Source organism: Pseudorca crassidens, chromosome 5 (genome assembly GCF_039906515.1).
Source record: "Pseudorca crassidens isolate mPseCra1 chromosome 5, mPseCra1.hap1, whole genome shotgun sequence".
In the NCBI taxonomy this organism is placed as follows: Eukaryota; Metazoa; Chordata; class Mammalia; order Artiodactyla; family Delphinidae; genus Pseudorca; species Pseudorca crassidens.
In genome coordinates this window covers 79,832,459-79,854,408 of record NC_090300.1, presented here as the reverse complement: position 1 = coordinate 79,854,408, position 21,950 = coordinate 79,832,459, and the positions used below count along the sequence as shown (strand labels likewise).

At 43.3% G+C, this 21,950-nt stretch overlaps 1 protein-coding gene across 8 annotated transcripts in view; it reads left to right on the top strand.

The window, feature by feature from the left end:
- The window catches only part of LOC137225116 (kalirin), a 460,124-nt gene that overhangs the window by 391,957 nt on the left and 46,217 nt on the right, over positions 1-21,950 (top strand). For all 8 annotated transcript variants that reach the window (XM_067738655.1, XM_067738652.1, XM_067738654.1 and 5 more), the window contains exons 22-25: positions 6,733-6,915; positions 8,186-8,304; positions 11,104-11,170; positions 11,752-11,861. In XM_067738655.1, coding sequence (XP_067594756.1) covers positions 6,733-6,915; positions 8,186-8,304; positions 11,104-11,170; positions 11,752-11,861 — 479 coding nt within the window. The remainder of the gene's footprint in view (positions 1-6,732; positions 6,916-8,185; positions 8,305-11,103; positions 11,171-11,751; positions 11,862-21,950) is intronic.

Below are 21,950 nucleotides of genomic sequence, written 5' to 3'. Positions count from 1 at the left end.
ATAGGGCAGATGCTATTCCCAGGATGAGAGGAGCCTTCGTGAGTCGGGGTGCGGGGCAACGTATTAATGCCTACCTTATCCAGAGATCCCTCTGACACTACAGCAAATTTCTCTCTAATCTGCTGCAACAAAATTAGCCCCTTAGCCTCGTTCCTGAGCTGGTATTTCAGAAGTGGTCATCCACTTTGTGAATCCTACACTCTGAACTCTTGATAGTGGGGAGCCTTCCCCTGCACACTTGTGAGCTTTGGGACCTTTTCACCCAATGTGAAGGACTGTCATTTCAGATAAGAGATTCCTTTCAATACCAGCTAGTGCAGACAGTGCCCAGGAGGTGGCAGATGCACAGAACCCTTTTCAAATCCAAATGAAAATGGTTTTGAATTACCCACTTTGCACCTATCTGCCCCTCTCCAAATAGTGTCAACAACGAACCACTAAGAGGCTGAATAGTATCAGATCCACTGGTGATCCTACTGACGTAGGATGGATCACGGCAGAAACCCAGAACTTCCTAGGATCAGAGTCTGTCCATCACTGAAGTGGAAATGTGGAGAGCCATTCAGTCAATTTAATTCATCCTTCCTTTACAGTCTTCCTGTCTTTCTCTTTTCTATTCACATTGTTGTCACCCTAATTGGGTTCCATGCATTTGGCCTTTCCTTCCTTCCAACCCATCCTGCCCTTCACTGGCGTTCATCTTTAAAACGCCACTTTGGTCAGATTACCACCCAGCTCAAGAGCTTTAATGATTATGCAGTGCCTTTAGGCAACACTCAACAACGTCTACGACTGTGCCACCTCACCACTGCCACTGTATCTTCAGTTAATGTGTTTATGCAGATTTTATGCTCCAGCTGAATGGATATTATTTTTTTACCCTCCGAGAGATACACCATTTATTTTCTTGCCTCTGTATCTTTTCTATACTATTTCTCTGCCTAGAATATCCTTCCCTTCTCTCTAGTTTGTACTTTTTAAGAAGACCCCGCCTTCCCACTTCAGTGCCTCTTCCTCTGTGTCCCTGCCTACAAGCCAGATACAATCGGCGTATCCCTGCACTGCAGACATTGTCTGTGCAGCCCTTAAGGCACCTGACCTGGACCATCCTGTCCTCCCGGCAGCGTTATCTCCTGTATGAGCCTGCAAGATCCCAAAGGACAAGAACCATGCTTTATTCACGTACCTAACTATATCTTATGCATTGAAGGGAGGCTACAGATATTTGAGAACATAAGAGAAAAAGAAGTTTGGGTAGATTTCAACAATGCTTCCTCCCCAAACCTCTATTTAATATGATTCTTTTACTTTGACTCTCTCTCTGTTCTCTCTCCCTCTTAACTGTTTCTCTTAATGAGATTTCATCCTTCCATCTATCATTTCCAAGTTTCAGGGCTATTTGTCATGAGAATATCTACAAGATAACAAATCCAGCTGGGGACCTTCTGATGAAAGGCAGTAGCCTCCGGCCCCACTGCAGTCCCACTTACCAGAAGCAAACCTCTTTTAGCCAGCCATCTTTGGTTTTAATCTTTATAACCAATAAAGTGAATTTGAAATGGAAACCAAATTGAGCTTAAACCGCACGACAGTAAGTATGGTGGCCCTCATGATTGAGCAGAGCAACAGAGTATACTGAGTATATTGAATTATTATACTGTGTTCCAAAGAAACAGATCAAGTAGAAGAAACACTGAATATAAAAAGGTACCTTCTATATAGCCATATACGAATGTGAGAAGAAAAATAAGATAAAGAGAATTTGGATGAGGATAAGAGGAAAACAAGATTTTCTTGTTGTGGTATGCTGTGGACAACCCAGTTAGAAGAATGCCAATGATATTTTCCTACTGTGGGTTTCAAAATTTATAAGGGGTCAAGGTACATGGTGATAGGAAAGCTTAATCATCTTGACATCTGGAAGAACTCTATTTCTTCTAACAGCAAGACTCTTTAGATTCTTCTGATTTTACAATTCAGTGGTTTTTCGTACGTTCACGGGGTTGTGCAGCCATCGCCACTGTCTAGTTCCGGAATATATCATCCCTCCCCAAAGTAAACCCCATATGCATCAGCAGCCACTCCCCTTTTCCCCTCCCCTCAGCCCCTGGCAACCACTAATCTACTTTCTATCTCTATGAGTTTGCCCGTTCTGGACACTTCATGTAAATGGAATCATGGAATCATAATACGTGGTCTTTCATGTCTGGCTTCTTTCACTTAGAGTGTTTTCAAGATTCATCCATGTTGTAGCAGTACTTCATCGGTACTTCATTCCTTTTTGTGACTGGATAATACTCCACTGTATGGATAAACCACATTTTGTTACACATTCATCAGTTGATGGACATTTGGATTGTTTCCAGTTTGGGGCTACTGTGAATAATGTTGCTGTGAACATCTGTGTACAAGTTTTGGTGTGAACATATGTTTTCAGTTCTCTTAGGTATATACCTGAGAGTGGAATGGCTGGGTCAGGTGGCGACTCTATATTTAACTTTTTGAGGAAATTCCAAACAGTTTCCCAAAGTGCATACACCATTTTCCATTTCCACCAGCGGTGTATATGAGTTCTCACTTCTCTACATCCTCTCCAACACTGGTTATCGTCTGTCTTTTTTGTATAACCATGCTAGCGGGTGTGAAGTGGTATCTCATTGTGGTTTTCATTTACATTTCTCGATGAGTAATGATGTCGAGAAAACGCTTTTCTAAACTGATAATTTTATCTCTGAAAGTGAAAGAAGCTATAAGATAAACTGGACTAGCTTCTTCTTAACAAAAGAGAATTAAGGGATAATGAAAGTGACTGGAGCTTTAGCTGAACTAAATGATGTCTTTGAATTCAGATAGCCAGGAAAAGGAACACTGGGCTTGTCAGAGAGGCACTTTCTACGAGAAAAGTAGAATCTAAACAGTTCAGATAAAACATGGTCATGTTTCCGTTTCTGAGACTCTTAAGAGGAATGAACATAGCTCACATGTGGTAGACATTTTTGAAAGGTTTAGTTTTTCATATTTAACAAGCAGATCTTTCTCCTGTGGAATGAATATGAAGATACATCTCAAGGAACGGTTTTCCCACTCAGGGAGCACAATAATTCCATTCCCCCAAAGAATATATCAATAAGTACAAGGCAGGTCAGCAATGAAAGGCCAATTGGATGCTTATAATTAGATTATGAGAATATGTCAAGAAGGCTAAATTTTAAAGACTTGTCAGATTTTCAAGAGATACCAAAAGGGCTTTTTACAAACTATATTCGGAGTAAGGTGCTCTGATTAGGGGAAGATGATATAATATTAACTGATCAAAAGGAAGGAAGAGAAAAAATAAGAAAAATAGAACTACTGAACCCTTATTTTTAACCTCTGTCTTTTCCAGCAGAAAACATAGAATTGAAAATGAAAGGGCAAAATATATACTAGGGGACACAAGAATCCCAAGATAAGTGAGTTGTGTTCTAAATTTCCAGGCCCAAGTGAATTATATCCCCCAAAAGCTCCCTTTGTCCACAAGATCATGTCCATACTCCTGAACCTAACATGCAAGCACCTCTACAATCTGACCCCCACTCTATCAGTCTGTATACGTTACTCTTCTTGGTGGCAAGATTTGAGTTTCAAGCTGGCTTAAGTTTAGAAGGGGAAAAGACTTTGTATGGCTGTATGTGGAAATAAAGAAGACAGAAGCTGTGCGGCTGGACCTCGAAGGAGCGCAGGAAAAGCTGAATGACTCAGCCCAATGGGAAGAACAAGACACGTGGCATAGTCTCACCTCTGGAGATGAAAACTGGGATGTCACCCAAGACCAGGGCAGTTCCAGCAGCCACGTTTCCGGGTCAGCTCATCTCAGGAGATCGGGCATACATGACGACCACCACTGTGATTCAGCTTCCCTTCTCTCCTCTACTATTTGCTTTCACTTCTACTCTCCACCCAGCCACCCAGTTCCCTGTCTCTACAGTTCACATCCCCAGAAAAACCAGCTTAATTGACCCAGCATGTTGCCCCTGTCCCTGTTTAGTCAGAGCTTCTAGGCCAGGACACCTTGGAAGTCACTGGCTGCATATTGATGGGCTGCCCTCGTGGGACAAGTTTTACCTCTGATCTCATCAGCGGTAGCCAGGCATGGGGCGGGTCGCACTGTGCCACCGTAGTCACCCACGTATAAGAAATCACTTCAGACTGCTCTCAGTAGGGGCCATGGGCATGGTTGGGGTCAAATCTTTTCATCTAATTCTTCCCACTGTAAACCTTCAATTCTTGCTGGTCTAATTTTACTCACCTCCCAGCACAATAATTACGCACTCATCCATTTACTCAACATTATTATTATTATGGTATACATAGTAGACATTGGAGCTACAAATGAATAAGATCACACTCATCTCTTAGAAGCGCATGGTCTAATGAAGGAGACATAAATAACTCAGCGTGATACACGCCGAAGTAGCAGCGTGTGTGTGGTACTGTGGGAACCCTGGGAAGGGCACCTCCCACTCGGCTTGTGGGGAGGAGGAGAGGTGAGGCAGGGCCACTGGGGTGAAAGCAGGGCTGAGGAGGAGCCACTCATCACATTGTGGGGGGCAGGTGAGGTTTATTTAACATGGCTGGAATTTCGGGGCCACGGAGAGCAGTGGAGATGGTCACGTGGGCACGTGAGGCCACGTGGGGAAGAGCTTGTCTACGCTGCCAGTTTCACTGTCTGTTTGCTCCCCCTGGGTCCCACACGTACCTGGAATGCTCTTGATCACAAGCCACTATCCCTGTTGACTCTGAATCAGTTTTGATGTTTTAGGATCTAATTTCCTCTGATAGGAAATTGTAGGGCTGCTCTGGTAGGACTGCTGCTACCAATTGGCTATAAACCCCCATCTCGTGCTCAAATCTCCTTACCAAGAGCAGAGAATAAATGTGTGTGTCCAAGATTTTATATGAAGATGGATTTCTTGATTATAGCTACAAAAATTAATCACTGTCTTAAGTAAGTGACAAACCTAAGAAAAATTGTTTCCCGGGTTAGAGGGGAAGCCCTAAATGCAAGAAATGGAAGTCCTTGGAATACCAGGTATCTTGTATTAACCGAGTCCCAGCGCCATTAGTTTTGCCTTTTCGTTGCTAAGGAGGTGTTCCTCCTGTCCTCATACCTACCTTCTTTCCTTCACACCGAAGCTCTTCTGGTTCCTTATCTCCCAGCCCTGGGGCCCAGCCCACTGTGCTGAGGTAGGAGAGGCCCGAAGGTGTTGAGTGAGTTGCTGGGGAGCGGGAGCCCTGGCCGTGGGGGACCAAGTTCTCTCTGCTTGCCTCTCTGGCCAGAAGCTTCCCTTTGGCAGTTCTTGAGAGGGTCAGTCTCTCGTGGGAGGGGCTGTGGGTGAGCCTGGAGAGGCACGGGTGAGGGTGGTGGCATAAAGAAAGAAAGGCCCTTCTGTCTGTTCTGTTCTTGATCCAGTGATTTTCTGTCTCAGTTTCCCTCAATTACCCAGATCGTAGCATGATCCAAACCTTGTACCTACTTTCCCCCAGTCGGAAAGATAAAAGATTACTTCTCAGAATATTATGTAAATATTCTTCTGAGCAAGCGTTTGCTTGTTTGAATAGCCCTTCCGTTTCCATATCTTACCCAGCACAGGTCCCGCCTCCCCCATGACACCTTTTCTGCCCCTGCCAGCCCACCTTCATTTTTTTCCTGTTTTAAAATTCCTGCCGTGTTAACTATACATATTTCTTATTCTGACATTCAATTACATAATGCCCTGAGTTATTGAACTACTCTGTGTGAAAATCTTGTCCCTCTAGGGATATAGACAGTCTGGTGGAAATCTCTTTTTCTTCTTTTGTTTACCCCCCAGGGCTTTCCCCACAGCCCTCTGCACAGTGATGTGGACAGAGTAGATGTTGAACACACTCTTGTTAGAAATGAAATTGACCCACGTCAGGGCTCCACCTCACTTAGCCCTGTGATGGACACTAGCTTTGTTCACTCTTCTCTCTCTCTCTCTCTCTCTCTCTCTCTCTCTCTCTCGCTCTCTCTCAAGGAAGCTAAAAACAAGATCCTGGTGGTGAAAGGGACAGAGTTTACTCTTAAATCTGCTAGTTAGATTTCTGTACATCCTGGCTGTGCCAACTCACCTGATGTTTAGAAAGCCTCCTTCAGGCCAGTAGAGTAAAGGGGGAGAACTAGAAACTATGGACCAGAGGCAAACGGCTCTATCACTTACAGGTTGTATGAACTTGGACAAGCCCTAAGCCTCTCTAAGCCTCAAAGAGACTCGTACCACCTCCCTCCACCTGCCTCCTAGGGACGCTTTAAGACTCAAACGAGTCTCAGATGTAACATGAACATACTCTGTAAACTGATAAAGTGCTATATTAATGAAAGAGATTCTTACATCAATAACCACACTGGCTAACATTTATTGCTTACTGAGTTTTTACTGTGAACACTGTGTTCCAGACACATCCTACATTGTCAACTCATATAATGCTCACGACAACCCTGCAATATAGATACTATTATGATCCCTATTTTGCAGATGAAGGAACTGAGGCACAGAGGGTTTCAGTAGTTTGCTCAAGCCCTCCCAGCCAGTAAGTGACAGCACTGGGATATAAACGGAGGCAGTCTGGCTCTGGGGTATCTATGGCTTCTGTGAAGAAGGAAAGAGGGCTGGAGTGAAGGGCCATGATAGTAAAGGTAAGCTAGTAACTTACGACCATCTTTTGGGGCAGCAAACAAAGGAGAAGGTGAAACTCCTGATTCAGCTGGCCGATAGCTTTGTGGAAAAAGGCCACATTCATGCCACAGAGATCAGGAAATGGGTGACCACGGTGGACAAGCATTACAGAGATTTCTCCTTGAGGATGGGAAAGTACCGGTACTCTCTGGAGAAAGCCCTTGGAGTCAACACAGAGGTAGGTGTGGGATTGCCCAGCTGGGACGTCCTCCTTTCTTACCTCCCTCAGTACTGCTGTTCATTGCCGTGGAGGGAAGCTGGGTTTGCAGAGGAATCTTCCTGAGCTGTTGACCCCTAGAGCACTTGCCTTGTGTTGTCCTTCTCCTGGAGGGACTGGATCTTGCTGAGCCATTGGCTTCCAGCTCTCCATGACTGGTGCTATATACAGTGCAAAATTGGCTGGCCAGGGGTAGGGCCTGTGGCTACAGAACAGAGCTTTTCTGTGTGTAGAGTTAACTGTTGACTTTGAGGATTAAGCCCTTTATCTTGGCTTCATCAGTACTGTCTTCCACCCAATTATGTTAATCAGCAAATGATTAGAGTCCTCAGTGTGTATAATAGTGCTCTTTCAAGAATAAGGTATGCAATTTGTATAAAGTCTGTTTGACATTTCAACTGAAAAGAAGTACTATTTTCCAGGAAGCAAAGGAAGACTGACTTTTAATCTCTTCTTTATAATAGGGGTCATTAACCTATGAATTAAGAGCGAAATACAGACTGGCAATTTAATCCTAGGATTTCTAATTCTTAAATCTTTAAATAGGCTCATACTCTGAAGCAGAGCAGACTAGAGAATAAAGTGGTCAAACCACAAAGATTGGGGGAACTAACGTCTCCCCCAGGCTTTAACCTGTGAGACTTTTTTCCTAGAGGTTTTTATTCTATATAAATACCAAACAGCGGTTGAAATAAGCATGGATGGGCAATTAGAAAATTCAGTAATTGTTCTATCATTTAGCTTTCTATTTCCGAGGGAAGTTGCTTGTTTAAATAAAAATATTTACTTTTATTATTTTCCCTTGACAAATGAAAGTTTTATATCTTTTTACATTTCTGTTTCACAACTGTTTTAATGGTTAATCATCAGTCTTAGACCTGTGTGTGTGTATGTGTGTGTGTGTGTGTGTGTGTGTGTGTGTGTAGATCTAATCAGGCCCAACGTCCTTGAGGAACTATGACACTAATTATAAAATGTGTACATTCTTTTTCTTTGTTGCGGATATTATCCCTGAGCATTTGACCTGAACATTTTATACTTCTCTGATTTGAGAAAAAAATTATCCCATGAAGGAGAGTGCTTGTGGGTAGCAGTTGGTGGGATTCCCCATCTTCTCATCCTTCTCCGTAATATCTTTCTCTGTTCTTCCTTTCCCCCACCTCCACCAACTCTGGTAAGTTGCTTTCCCAAAGCATCTCCAAGGTGACCTCTACGATCTCTCTGTGTGTAGGATAACAAGGACCTGGAGCTGGATATCATCCCAGCAAGCCTTTCAGATCGTGAGGTCAAGCTCCGGGATGCCAACCATGAGGTCAATGAAGAGAAGCGGAAATCAGCCCGGAAGAAAGAGTATGTAGGGGGTTGGGCGTGAGACGGTTCCACCGACTGGCAGGCTCCTCATGGCTATGCTTGGTTTTCATTGCCACCCGTCCCTTTAGACAGCTTGCTGTGTCCCCATGACCACCTACAGAGGTTGGAATGGACAGACATGATGCTTCCACCCACATTTCACACTAACCAAGAACTTTAGGGCATTGGACAGAAGAAACAATGAACCATGTCAACCTTACAAACCGTGTCTTGATCACTCTGCTTTCTTTATATCAGTGTTACAAAGTTACACATAGCCGGAGATATGCAAGGGCTTTATGAAGAGTATTTTGACATTCTTTTTGGGTAATGCTGGAAAAAAAATGGTGTGTTCTAAGATTAAGAAGGCCTCTGTAGTTGATTTTATCAAAATGAGGTAGGACCACAGGTCCCTTGGAACTGAAGAAACTCAAGCTGGTCTGTGAAGTCAGAGCTTAGGTTTCATCTGGGCTGCTGTAAGAAAGTATGACGAATCAGGTGCTTTAAGCAACAGAAATGTATTGTCTCACATTTCTGGAGGCTGGAAGTCTGAAATCAAGCTGTTGGCTGGGTTGATTCCTTCTGAGGGCTGGGAGGGAAGACTCTGCTCCAGGCCTTTCTCCCTGCCTTACAGATGGCCATCATCATGTTCACGTGGCGTCCTCCCTGAATACAGGCGTGTGTCGACTTCCCCCCATTTTAAGGATACCAGTCATTTTGGAACGGGGGCCCACCCTACTCCAGTATGACCTCATCTTAAATTGCATCTGCAATGACTCTGTCTCTAAATGAGGTCACACTGTGAGGTACTGGCGGCTGGGACCCAACATATGCATTTTGGGGGAGACACAATTCAACCCATAACAGAGAGGGAAATGAGGAGACAACACGTGGCCAGATCTTCCTGCTGGGCTGTCTCTGAGACACCAAATAGCCAGAGGACAGTAAAGGGTGGGTGGAAAGTAAAACAAAACGGGGTAGAGGGTAGTGGAGCTAAATTATGAAGAAAAACAGGAAAAACTGCAGGAAGCAGCTGGAGAAAAAGGGAGAAGGTAGAGGCATGCCAGAACCCAAGGCAGTAAAATCAAAGACAACTTTTCAAAGCAAGTGGGATTACGTCCCTTCTGATATTCCTTCTTTCTTTGTTTACCAAGCACTTACAGTGTACTAGGAACTTTGCTTATAGGATCTTGCTTAATCCTTGCAGCAGCCCTGTGTGATCAGCTGTTTTATAAGTAAGGAGTCTGGGGCTTGGAGAAGCAAGTCCTGCCTCTAGGAAATGACAGTCATAATTCAATTCCTGGTTGTCTGACTTCAAAGCTCATGGACTTTCCACTCTACCAATAGAGCAAGACTAACGAGAGAGTGGCTCATTAACTCCTGCAAAAGGGAATTTTTAAAATCAATAATTTAATAGAAAGGCCACTGCTAGAACAAAGTTTTGCTTTAAGGAAAATCCCACCAAGATAAAGGTTCAGGAAAAGATGCTGCTCATTTTAATATTTCTTCTGAAATCTCCAACCGGGGGGCACTCGGGATAATCCTTCTCAAAATTTTTATGTGATGGAACACCTTGTAAATAGGGATTCTCATTATGAAGTTCCATGAAAAAAAGACATGGAAAACCTAAGATAAATATATAAAAATATATTTTGTGCTGATATTATTGCATATCACATGCCAGCTAGGAAGCACCATTTCTAAAACAAATTTGTCAAAGAAAGAAAGTGACGTAGGTACACTACAGTGAAGCCACGCATCGTGGGTTGGACGCCCGCACGGGTACATTGTGTTGTTTAGGGGTCCAAGGTGGAAGGAGCCTTCCCCTTGCATATGTGCAGCACAGCTTCTCTTTTTGGGAGACTGAAGAGTAGTCAGTTAATATCATTAGCTTGTGCTGTGCTTGGATCACATGCTCAGCCTCATGCACATCAGTTTGTGATGTAAAATAACCCCATTAGAAGCGAGAGGTCAGCACACTATGGCCTGCAAGCCACATCTGGTCCACCACCTGTTTTATATAGTCTGTAAGCTAAAAATTATTTTTTATATTTTTAAATGGTTGAAAACTATCAAAACAACAAAAAAAAAACCAAGAAGATTATTTTGTGACGTGAAAATTAGATGAACTTCTTTTCTGTTCATAGTTTTATTGGAACACAGCCAGACTTACTTTTTTAACATATTGTCTGTGGCTTCTTTCACACACAACAGCAAAGCTGAGTGGTTGTGACAGAGACTGAATGGCCCACAAGTAGTTACTCTCTGGCTCTTTACAGAAAAAGTTTGCTAACCCCCAGTCTCAGCGGTGGTGTCTTGGGCATCTTGTTTCTGGCTTTTAAACCTGGTTTAACCTGTGGGACTGTGAACTGTTTTGGTGTAAGTCAGCAATTCTACTCAGCAAGAATCATCATTCTGGGAGCTACAGTAAGAGGAACATGGGAAGCTGAGTTGGTGTCTAGTTGGTGAGAATGAGTGTGAGTGGCATTACAAGCTTATGTGCACACACACACACAGATGTGCAACTGAGAGCCCACACATCAGCACAGAATCACAACATGGTAGAACTGGGGGGGTAAAAGGGGAAGAGAGTATGGAACTAGCTGAGCACAAACATGCTGAAGGGACACAGAGCAAATGATCAGAGTGAGAAGGACTCAAAGGAAGAGACGTATATTGGTAAAGTAGAAAAATAGGACATTCAAGAATGTCGTAAATGCTGGGATGGGGGCGGTGAAGTTTGAAGGAAGGGAGGTATTATATCTCTAACCAACTAAAAGCCCATTTGCTTCCTTCTAGATTCATTATGGCAGAACTGCTTCAGACAGAGAAGGCTTATGTGAGGGACTTACACGAGTGCTTAGAGGTAAGTCTTGCGGTCATCAGTTCTCAGCTATATTAGAAACTGACATCCTTGCCACATCAAGTCCTGGAGAGGAGCTCAGTACTCTGTCTTCTCCCGGAGCTTGAAGAATAAAAAACCAACCAGAGGACATCTTTCTCCCAGAGTCAATAATAATTGCATGGGAGTTTAAAGTGCTTTGGAAAGAAACTTTTCTCAGACTGGAACTAGGCCCAGCAAAAAAAAAAAAAGCATATAACACACCTGAATTCAAAATAAAATCTATGACACAGTCGCTGAACTTAAGTTGAGTCTAAAAATCTGCATCCGACACACAGTCAGACTCAAACACATTTAATAAATAAGAAGACTGTGGAGTTTGTATTCTTGCTAAAGTCTGGGATGTGAATTTCCCTAGCAACAGTTCACAGTAATGGAACATCCAGGTTTTCGTTCTTTCCATTCTGCTTACTTACCATCTCACTTTTTAGGCTCTACATGCATTCCCAGTCTGCGCCTTACCCCACAGCTTTGAAGCCCTGTTTGTTCTGTGTGTATTTCACGTGGCAGTGCTTGCCAGTGACGGAACTGTTGATGTCTTACAGACCTACCTGTGGGAAATGACCAGTGGTGTGGAGGAGATCCCCCCTGGGATCCTTAATAAGGAGCATATCATCTTTGGCAACATCCAGGAGATCTACGATTTTCATAACAAGTAGGTTGGTGGAGGGTTTCAGTGGAGCACACTCAGGGCCATAAATACCCAACAGCAGGGCTTTCCCAACAAGTGGACCAAAGCTGATTGGGAAATCTTGCCTGGTAAAGTATTGCCCATTAAATTTTCTAAGTCAGTGGCTCTCAGACTTCTTTCTCACTCACACTTCTTTCTCTGCAATGGTCTAGAATTCCTAGTGGAGGGTGAAGTCAAGTATTCATCAGTGTCTCTCCCCAGTGTCCTGAGGGACCTACCTGCCAACATCTTCAGACCCAATCAGAATGATAGCCAGGCCTTGAGGAAGTAAAAGTGGCTTCTGCTCATTAAAACTGTTGGGAATCCTGACATTAGAATGCATCTGAGGCTCACCTCCTACTCTGTGGGCCTTAGGCTTCAAATTCCACTGAAGTTTTCTTTCAACCTAAATACTTCCTCCACCCTTAACTACCTCATCTTCCCCACCCTCAACCAAAACAACAACAGATGATAGATAGATAGATAGATAGATAGATAGATAATCAAACTATCTAATGGAACATATTTCTTGACAGCTTATAGGGGAGAACATCAATCAACCCTCTATGTTTTGTTGAAATCAGTAGAATCATAGAGCCCTAAAACCTCACAATTCATTTTTTCTAGCTCCCAACTTGATTTAAATATCTTTCCCACAGCATACTAAACATGTTCCATCATTAACAGAGGGTCAGCAAGAACATTGGTTGATTAGTTACATAATAACCAGCTTATGGAAATAATTCCATTTCCAAAGTACAAATAGAGGAAACCTCAAGACCTGAGAAATAATGTTGACATAAAGTCCTATAGCTTTCTGAGAACCCTGTTGCAGAGAAGGGTTGAGGTAGAGATTCAGGGTTGTAGGATACAGTCCCGAGGACGTCCTAGGGTCAGGCTAGTCAAGGCTTTGACTGAATTAAGCCGTCATGATGAAGATGAAACTGCCAGCTCGGAGAGGTCCTGGAGAGGTCCTGGAGAGGCAGTGGGCGCCGGTGTAGCAGCCCCCCTGAGGCAAGATTCTAAAACAGCACCGTTCCATCGAGCTCTGTGCAGTGATGGGAATGTCCCTTGTCTGTGCTGTCCAGTACAGTAGCCGCTGGTCATGTGTGCCTCGCGAACACTTGAAATGTGCCTATTGTTACTGAAAACTGCGTTTTCAACTTTGTTTAATAAATATAGGTGGCGGGCTTCCCTGGTGGCGCAGTGGTTGGGAGTCCGCCTGCCGATGCAGGGGACATGGGTTCGTGCCCCGGTCCGGGAAGATCCCACATGCCTCGGAGGCCCTGGGCCCGTGAGCCATGGCCGCGGAGCCTGTGCCCCGCAATGGGAGAGGCCACAACAGTGAGAGGCCCGCGTACCGCAAAAAAAAAAAAAAAAAAAAAAAAGAGTAGCTGTATGTATGTGATCTTTCTCTAGGACCTTTGTCTCTGTAGGTATTGAATGGAGAAATTCCCAAGTACCAAAATTTCTATAAAGAAGAACAATTCACTATATAGAATTTAATACCTACAAGTAGTAATTTTAACACAACTTGGAGGTTTAAGTGGAATGATACTTAGGTTTTACCCTCCACTCTCCCTATTTTCGTACTATATCTCTTTATTATAGAACTAAATGTAAAGATCATGAAGCTTATCTACTCAAAAACTAGATCCATTTCTACTGCATTTTGCTAAGCATTCTGGGAGCGCTCGGATAAGGTAGTATGTGCCATAAATAGGTCCCCCAAACGGTAATGATTTCGCTAATGCTGTCTCCCCACTTTGGCCTACAGCTCGTGATGTGGGGAAATCATTTATTTTCAGTTTGCCTTGTATTAGATTTTCAGCTTTGATAAGGACAGCTATTTGTTTAAAATGCTCATCACCTTTGGTTAAATCTGAACTTTACTTTTTCCTTTTCAGTTTTTGGAGATATGGCCATATGTGAGTCTGGGCAATAACATTTTTATAAAATCTCTGCTGTCAGGGATCAGAAGGTCTTCCTGACCATCAAGTACAACCATTTCCATTTACAGATAAGGACACTGAGACCCAGAGAGGGGCCAGTGACTTGCCCAATATGTCACATCTCTCCCTTGAAAGATTAGGCGTAGATTCCAGGGGCTGGGTTTCCCACCTCAGTGCTCTCTCCCCGTCCCCTACTCCATAGACCACCAGCTGGCACTGCCAAATCTGGTTTGTTTGATTCATATCTAACCAGCTTCCGTGTGCATCCTCAAATTTGAGGAAAACCCATTTCTTCCATAGGTGTGTCATCCAGGTCACACACCCTTACAATAATGACCTGAAATAAGTCAGTTTTCAGCAAGGGTTGGAAAGACAAGTAGGGGACCAACAACCAGGGCTGGATAACCCTTCTGCAAACTCCCTCCTCCAGGTCTGGCCAGAAGCTATTAGATTTGGACTTGGCCACCACCCACTGCCCTACCAGCCTAGTGTTCCCCGGCCCGAGGCTGAGGGCCAGGGCCAGGGCTAAGTGGGACTGAGCTGAGACACTGGCCAGGCCCAGGGCAGCCTTCCAGGGCACCAGGTAGCTGGGGTCAGTGGGGAGCAGAGGGTGGTGTGCAGCAGGGCAGGAGAAGACAAGGTGGGGGGGAATGATGGGAGAGGCCGGTGAACCACTGAACCAGGCCCACACTTCCATGATCTCCCAGGAGTTCCACCCTGGGGTCAGCCCTGCACTGGTTTGGAGATGGAGTTGGTACCCAGTGAGGAATCTGACCAAGGCTCTGCCCTCTGAGTTCTGGGAATCAGTGAGGTACTGGTGATAAGGGTAGAGGTGAGCACAAGTGCAGATCAAAGGAGCAAAGAAAATAGTCTCTGTTGGAGTAACAGGAAGGCTTCCCAGAGGAGGGGCATTTGAGATGGAATATAAATAACCAGTGGGATTTGTACAGCCAGGCACGGCTCCCTTGATGATGGAGGAGAGTTTGAACACAGGCCCTTTCAGGGAGGAGAGTGGTGAAGTCTAGGAGGGAGGCCGAGAGGCAATGGGAGGAGTTTGGGAGTGAGTCTGAACCCTGGGTCAAGGATGGGGGAGGTCTGGCCGTCACACTCCTACTTAGACTGTGTCTTGTCACGTCTGTGTCTGTGAGATAGAGGCTCAGGAGGGGAGAGGTGGTGGGTGGAGATGGTATGAGTCAGAAATGGTGGTGTAGGAGGGCACGAAGGAAGGCAGGAGAGACAGAGTGAGTGGGAAAGTGGGGCAAAATACCTGGATAGAGGAGAAGTGAGAACAGTGGATAACAAGGGGAAAGAAGAGATGGGGAGAAGGAGAGAGGAAGGAAGAGGGGAAAGGGGGGCACTACTAGAGGGAGATGGTAGATCAGCAGAGAGGGAGAAAGGGGGAGGGTCGAGGGGGAGGGGGAGGGAGAGAGATGGATAAAGACCTAGACCTCCCTGCGTCCTATTGCAGGCAGGAGCGTCAGCAAAGTGCTTTTCAAATATTTTTGATCATGAACCAAAGAAAAATTATATATCATGTCCTGATATGCATATGCTTATACATTATATATAAGAGGAAAATTAAGTCCTCCAAAATAACACCCTCACTATGTGTTATGCACTCTGATATTTTGGATTAGGTTCCATTCTCCTTCCTTTTTAATGCTGGTTTCCACCCACTAAATTGATTTTACAACCCCTTGAAACACAGAGGGTAGATCTGTAACTACAAGGTGAGGAGCTGGCTCCACCAAGTGGTGAGAAAAGGGATGTGCAGGTCACAGCCCCTTCTGGAGGCCACACTGCCAGGCTGCGGCTGCCTTCTCCTCTGTTGCCTCTCCTACTCCTTCCCACACACACACCCCTTGCTTCAAAATATGCGTATTCTGTGCTTTCTATGCTTTTTTCACACTCCAAGAAAATCTCGTTCTATCCTACTCCCTTGTTTTATAGAAACTGGAGCTTACAAAAGTTCGTGACCTGCACAAACCAATTAGTAACACAGCCAAAGAATCCAAGTCTTCATAACTCCCTATTAAGTCACACTGTCATTTTCTTAATATTCAAATGCCAAGCGAAGAGGAAGGGGAAGACTTGTGATTTTTCTTAGGCCCTAAACCCATACTCTAAGGGATAACTGAGGCCTTACCCATCAGAAAGGCCCTAAAAAAAATTCAGCTGTGATTTTGTTGCTATTGTTTTTCAGTAAGCCATCGACATTGGTGCTGGTTATAGATATTGGGGAGGACCCAAAGTCTAAACATTCATTTGGGGGTGTTCAAGTCATGTTCATTTCACTCGTACACACTAACTGCTTAGCGTCCTTGCCTAGTTGCTAAACAGGCTGTCAATGGCTATGAATAACATTAAATGTGAGATTGTTTATATTTTACTTTAACATTAAACTTATATTTATGCAATAGTTTTTTTTTTTTTTTTTTTTTTTTTTGCGGTACGCGGGCCTCTCACTGTTGTGGCCTCTCCTGTTGCGGAGCACAGGCTCCGGACGCGCAGGCTCAGCGGCCATGGCTCACGGGCCCAGCTGCTCCGCGGCATGTGGGATCCTCCCGGACCGGGGCACGAACCCGTGTCCCCTGCATCGGCAGGCGGACTCTCCACCACTGCGCCACCGGGGAAGCCCTATGCAATACTTTTTGATTCATCTGATCACACAAGTTAAACAAACTTAGGAAATATTAGCAAAACAAATTGAACAGGTAGCAGTGCAGCGAGATAAACTGCTGCTTGAGGTTGGAGGTGAGGGTGGGGCATATGCTGAGTGAGAGTCCAGCCTTGCACACTTTGCCCCTTCACCGCTAACGTAAGCTGAAGTTTCTGCTGTGAAATAAAGGGACAGAGCCCACTGATTGTCATGGCTCAGCCCAAGTGATCAAACTGTGCTGATAAAACACTTCTGTGAACAATCTGGTACCTTCCCTGGAGTGTGCGCAACTCTCCACTAGTTTGACAGCTGCTCAGTATGCTAACCAGCTGTCCTGGCCTGCAGTCCAGAGCCTCTTCCAAGATGGGCTCTGAATCTGTCTGGTCACTAATGGATCCCTTAGAAACGATGTCTAGCTCCACTTGTATGAAAGCATTGATAAGGGGCAGTGTCCTGGACTGCCTGCAAAGATGAGCCTGATGCCTTTCTCCCTGGCTGCCTCCAGCTTTGTTTGTCTCCTCCTCATTGTTCTTCTCCCCCCTGCCCTGTTACCACAGCACCGCCCCCCCCTTCATTCCCCTTGTCCCAACAAGTGTGCACGCACATGCTTGAGAGCACGCATACACAAGGTCATCACACATGCTCCCCTTTAAATGCAAGCTGCACCCTTGACGTAGAGGTCCTCTGTGAAGGATATACTTCTCCAGAAGCAGTAAGAATATAGGCCAGATTTACCTTTGGCAAGAATAACAAAATCAGAATGACTCGGGGTGCCTTTGGAATGGTGCTGTTTCCATAGTACTTAATGACAAAGCTCACAAAGCTTTTCTATCAATAAATGCTAGAGGTTTCACTTCCCAGGATCCTGTCCAAAGTCAGAGCGAAGCATTTTCCTCATAGAGTAACTGCATAATATATTGTATCGTAATACTTTAACAGAGTAGTGACACTGCTTAGATCTTGACATTTTTTTATTGAAGTGTAGTTGCTGTACACTATTATATACGTTACAGGTGTACAGTATAGTGATTCACAATTTTAAAGGTTATAGTTATTATAAAGTATTGGCTATATCCCCCATGTTGTACAATACATTCTTGTAGCTTATTTTATCCCTAATAGTTTGTATCTCTTAATCCCCTACCCCATATTGCCCCTCCCCCCTCCCCACTGGTAACCACTAGTTCATTCTCTGTATCTGTGAGTCTGCTTCTTTTTTGTTATATTCACTAGTTCATTGTATTTTTTAAATTCCACATATAAGTGATATCCTACAGTATTTGAATCTTGACATTTCTTTAGAAGTTTTATTCATTTCTGAAAGAACCCCAGACATTCACGCAAACTCTTAAACTCCTTGCTTTGCTCGTTCTCCCATGATTTATTACATATAATTATTGAAATGGTGAGGACCAAGATGTTTCTATAGAACAGCTGAGGAGGAATATCCCATCATTTGTGAAGTGTTGTGACCTCTTGTGCTTTAATTTAAACTCATCACATCTATTTGAAGTAGGTAGAATGATACTGATCAGACGTACATAACCTGTCATCTTCATAAGCTTCAAATTAAAAAGCAAAATAGAGTTTAATACTGCCACTTACCGTCAACAATTACATTGAGATGGTAGTGCATATCTTACTCAAAGTTATGAATTGATATGCCCAGCACGAAATAAATAGCTTTTAAAATTCTTAGCTTTTTTATTTAAAAATTAAATCATATGGAGTTGATGTAGGATCTAACAACTGGAAGCACACTGGAATAGGGCAGTTGCCTTCAAAAGCTGACCTATGGACTGGATGCATTAGAATTACCCAGGGAGCTTTGCTAAACAGTACAGATGCTCAGATCCTAACCCAGAGGGCAGTGCACAGCCAGGTGTGATGTCCACTAACTAAGGTTTTCCAAGAGTGTTCCTTAAGACAAAGTCCCCCCAGAAATGTTCCACTCGCAAAGAAGTTTGGGAAGCACTGCACACTCTATCAGATACTTCAGAGGTTTATAATGTGCCTCATCATATTATAGGATTTTGGAAGTCCTGCCATAAACTAACTAGTTTAGCCCAGCATTTCCCAAACTTACATGATCTGTGACCTTGAAATCCAATCTTTGCATAATACGCAATCAAGATTTTCCCAGGATATGGTTTAGGAGAAGGTAATCTACTATAGATTTTCCAACAGGGGCATGGTGGGGAGAGCTCTCTCGGGATAAGTCTACAGGAGTGGAGCTTATTAAGATTGGGAAGCACTGATCCTGAAGAACTAATGTTTATTTAGTGCCTGCTATATGCCAGGCAGTGGTTTGGGTTCTTTACCTACATGGATTTATTAAATCCTCACAACATCCCCATGAGGTTATTTAAAGTTGAGAAAAATGAGACTTCGGAAGACCCCCTCACGACTGTGAGTAGGTGTGAACTCCGGCTCTTTGACTTGAGCTTGGCTGTGGGAGGGAAGGAAAGTGAGGCCTCGGGTCAGTAGAAAGGTGAGCTAGCAGTGGCAGCTGCCGTTAAAACCTGCATTTTCCGAAAAGGCATTAATTGTAGCAATGATAGTCTATGTACTTAACTCATTGTAAAGTGCTTTCACTTCTTGAGAATTTTCAAGCACAGCATCCTCCCATAGGTTTTTGATACCTACTGTCACCAAAAGTCAGGGTATTGCTCTATTTAAATAAAATTCTAGCACCATCTTCAGCATCTAGATCAATTATCAACTCTGTGGGTATAATTACCACTGTGCGCTTAAAATTAACCTTAAGTGACCAGGCCACTGACCTTGGGTCATAAGTCAAGGAAGGAGGGACACTCTCCCTGAGTCGTCACAGAGTCCTTGCAACTTCTAAAGCAAGAATACAATTGTATATCTTATGTGGAATGTCATGATCCGGGCTGTTGTATCATTTATTTGATTGCCGTTAAAGGAGAAGGGCCTATATATCATGGGGGTGAGAGGGAGGGGATTGGAGGGAGATCCTGAGAGTGGGGAAGTGGAGGTTTCCTACAGCCAATAGCATTTATTGTAGGTGCCCAGGGCTCCAAATTCGCCTCTTTCTCTCTTCTTCCAAGTACTCTTTCCTCCTAGTCCTGCTTTCTTTAAAGCAGTTCATTTCCTTTCACCAGTCCTTGTCCTAGAATAGCTCATCAGAGTTTCTTCCCCCCACCCGTCAAAATGTTCCAGTGCGCCCCCGCCCCCCACCCCGGCCCTGTTCAGCCCATATGAGAAATGACTGTGTAAAGAACATCTCAACATCTGAAAACACTACCTCTGAAGACTTTGTACATTTTATTATTTAGTGTTCTCATGGAAAAGAGTCACATAATAAGTGTCTTTTAGAATTTCGTTCCAGAAATAAAAATTATATGAAAAATAGATTCCTATTTTAACATATTATGTTACATATAGTAATGAGCCAGATTCCTTCTCTTTGCTACAAAAAAAGATGTTTTCTTTCTGGCCTTGAAAAAAATGTGATCCTCACTTACAGCATTATATAATTTTTTCCTCTTTCTAATTTAGAAGTCATATTAAATATATGTGTGTCACCTGCAGTTCTTCCAAAAATAGCAATAAGTATGATACTTACTGATTTGTGAGCACTGCATATTTGCATTTTGTAAGCCCAAACTGCATTATAATCACTGCGGCTCCATGATTCAGATCAGGATACTCCAAAATTCAGGAGAAAGATGATTAGCATCAAATGGGTATTGCTAGGAGTCTTCAAAACACTTGAAGTGACTTTTTCTCATCACTGAAGTAATACCCATTTGTTGTAGAAAATTTAAATGGCAGGTGGACAAAAAAATACCATCTATGATCCTATCAATCATTAGCATTTTGGTCTTCCAAATATGACTTGCCAAACATTTTTTAATTGCACATATATATTTCTTTAAACCAAAACCAACATCTGTCTATGTCATTGAAGGGAGAACACAAATTACATATATATAGAATCCATAACCAATTGTAATTATCATTGTAAGATGCTGCCAGAATTCTTGGGCAAGAGGACTCAAGTAGTGTAAGTCAAATCAATAAAATTTATTTGTTGCAATGGTAGAGGTAGGCAACGGAATCATTCAGACCTACTTTATATCTTTTAATTTAATTTCTGAATTAATTTTTAAAATCAAAATTAAATAGAAAAGTATAGATCGAGAAGACCCACCCACCACTATCTTCATTCACCCTGTTCCTTCACCTGGTTTCCTATGGTAATGACTTTTTTAAAATATATTTGTGTTGTTTCCAACCGACTTTTATTTCAGACAGTACTGTGGTGAATGCTCTTTATATGTCATTTCACATGTGTGAAATTCTGTTTGCTCTTCTTTTTTTTTTTATTGAGGTATGGTTGATGTGTAATATTATATAACTTTCAGGTGTACAACATAGTGATTCACAATCTTTAAAGGTTATACTCCATTTATAGTTATTATAAAATATTGGCTATATTCCCCGTGTTGTACAGTATATCCTTGTAGCTTTTTTTTTTTTTTTTTGCGGTACGCGGACCTCTCACTGTTGTGGCCTCTCCCGTTGCGGAGCACAGGCTCCGGACGCGCAGACTCAGTGGCCATGGCTCACAGGCCTAGCCACTCCGTGGCATGGGGGATCTTCCTGGACCGGGGCACAAACCCGTGTCCCCTGCATCAGCAGGCAGACTTTCAACCACTGCTCCACCAGGGAAGCCCTATTTTTTTTTTATATATATAGTAGTTTGTACCTCTTAATCCCCTTTCCCTATCTTGCTGCTCCCCACTTTCCTCTGCCCACTGGTAACCACTAGCTTGTTCTCTATATCTGTGAGTCTGTTTCTTTTTTGTTATATTCACTAGTTTGTGGTGTTTTTTAGACTCCACATATAAGTGATATCATATAGTATTTGTCTTTCTCTGTCTGACTTACTTCACTTAGCATAATGCCCTCCTACTCAATCCATGTTGTTGCAAATGGCAAAATTTCATTCTTTTTATGGCTGAGTAATATTCCATTGTATATATACCACATCTTCTTTATCCATTCATCTCTTGGACACTTAGGTTGCTTCCATATCTTGACAATTGTACATAATGCTGCTATGAACATTGGGGTGCATGTGTCTTTTCAAAGTATAGTTTTCATTTTTTTCAGATATATACTCAGGAGTAGAATTGCTGGGTCATATGGTAGCTCTATTTTTAGTTTTTGGAGAATGCTCCATGCTGTTTTCCACAGTGGCTGCACCAATTTGCATTCCCACCAACAGTGTAGAAGGGTTCCCTTTTCTCCCCACCCTCTCCAGCGTTTGTTATTTGTGTTCTTTTTGGTGATAGCCATTCTGACTGGTGTGAGGTGATACTTCACTGTGGTTTTAATTTGCATTTCTCTGATGATTAGTGATGTTGGGCATCTTTTCATGTGCCTGTTGGCCATCTGTATGTCTTCTTGGGAAAAACATCCATTCAGGTC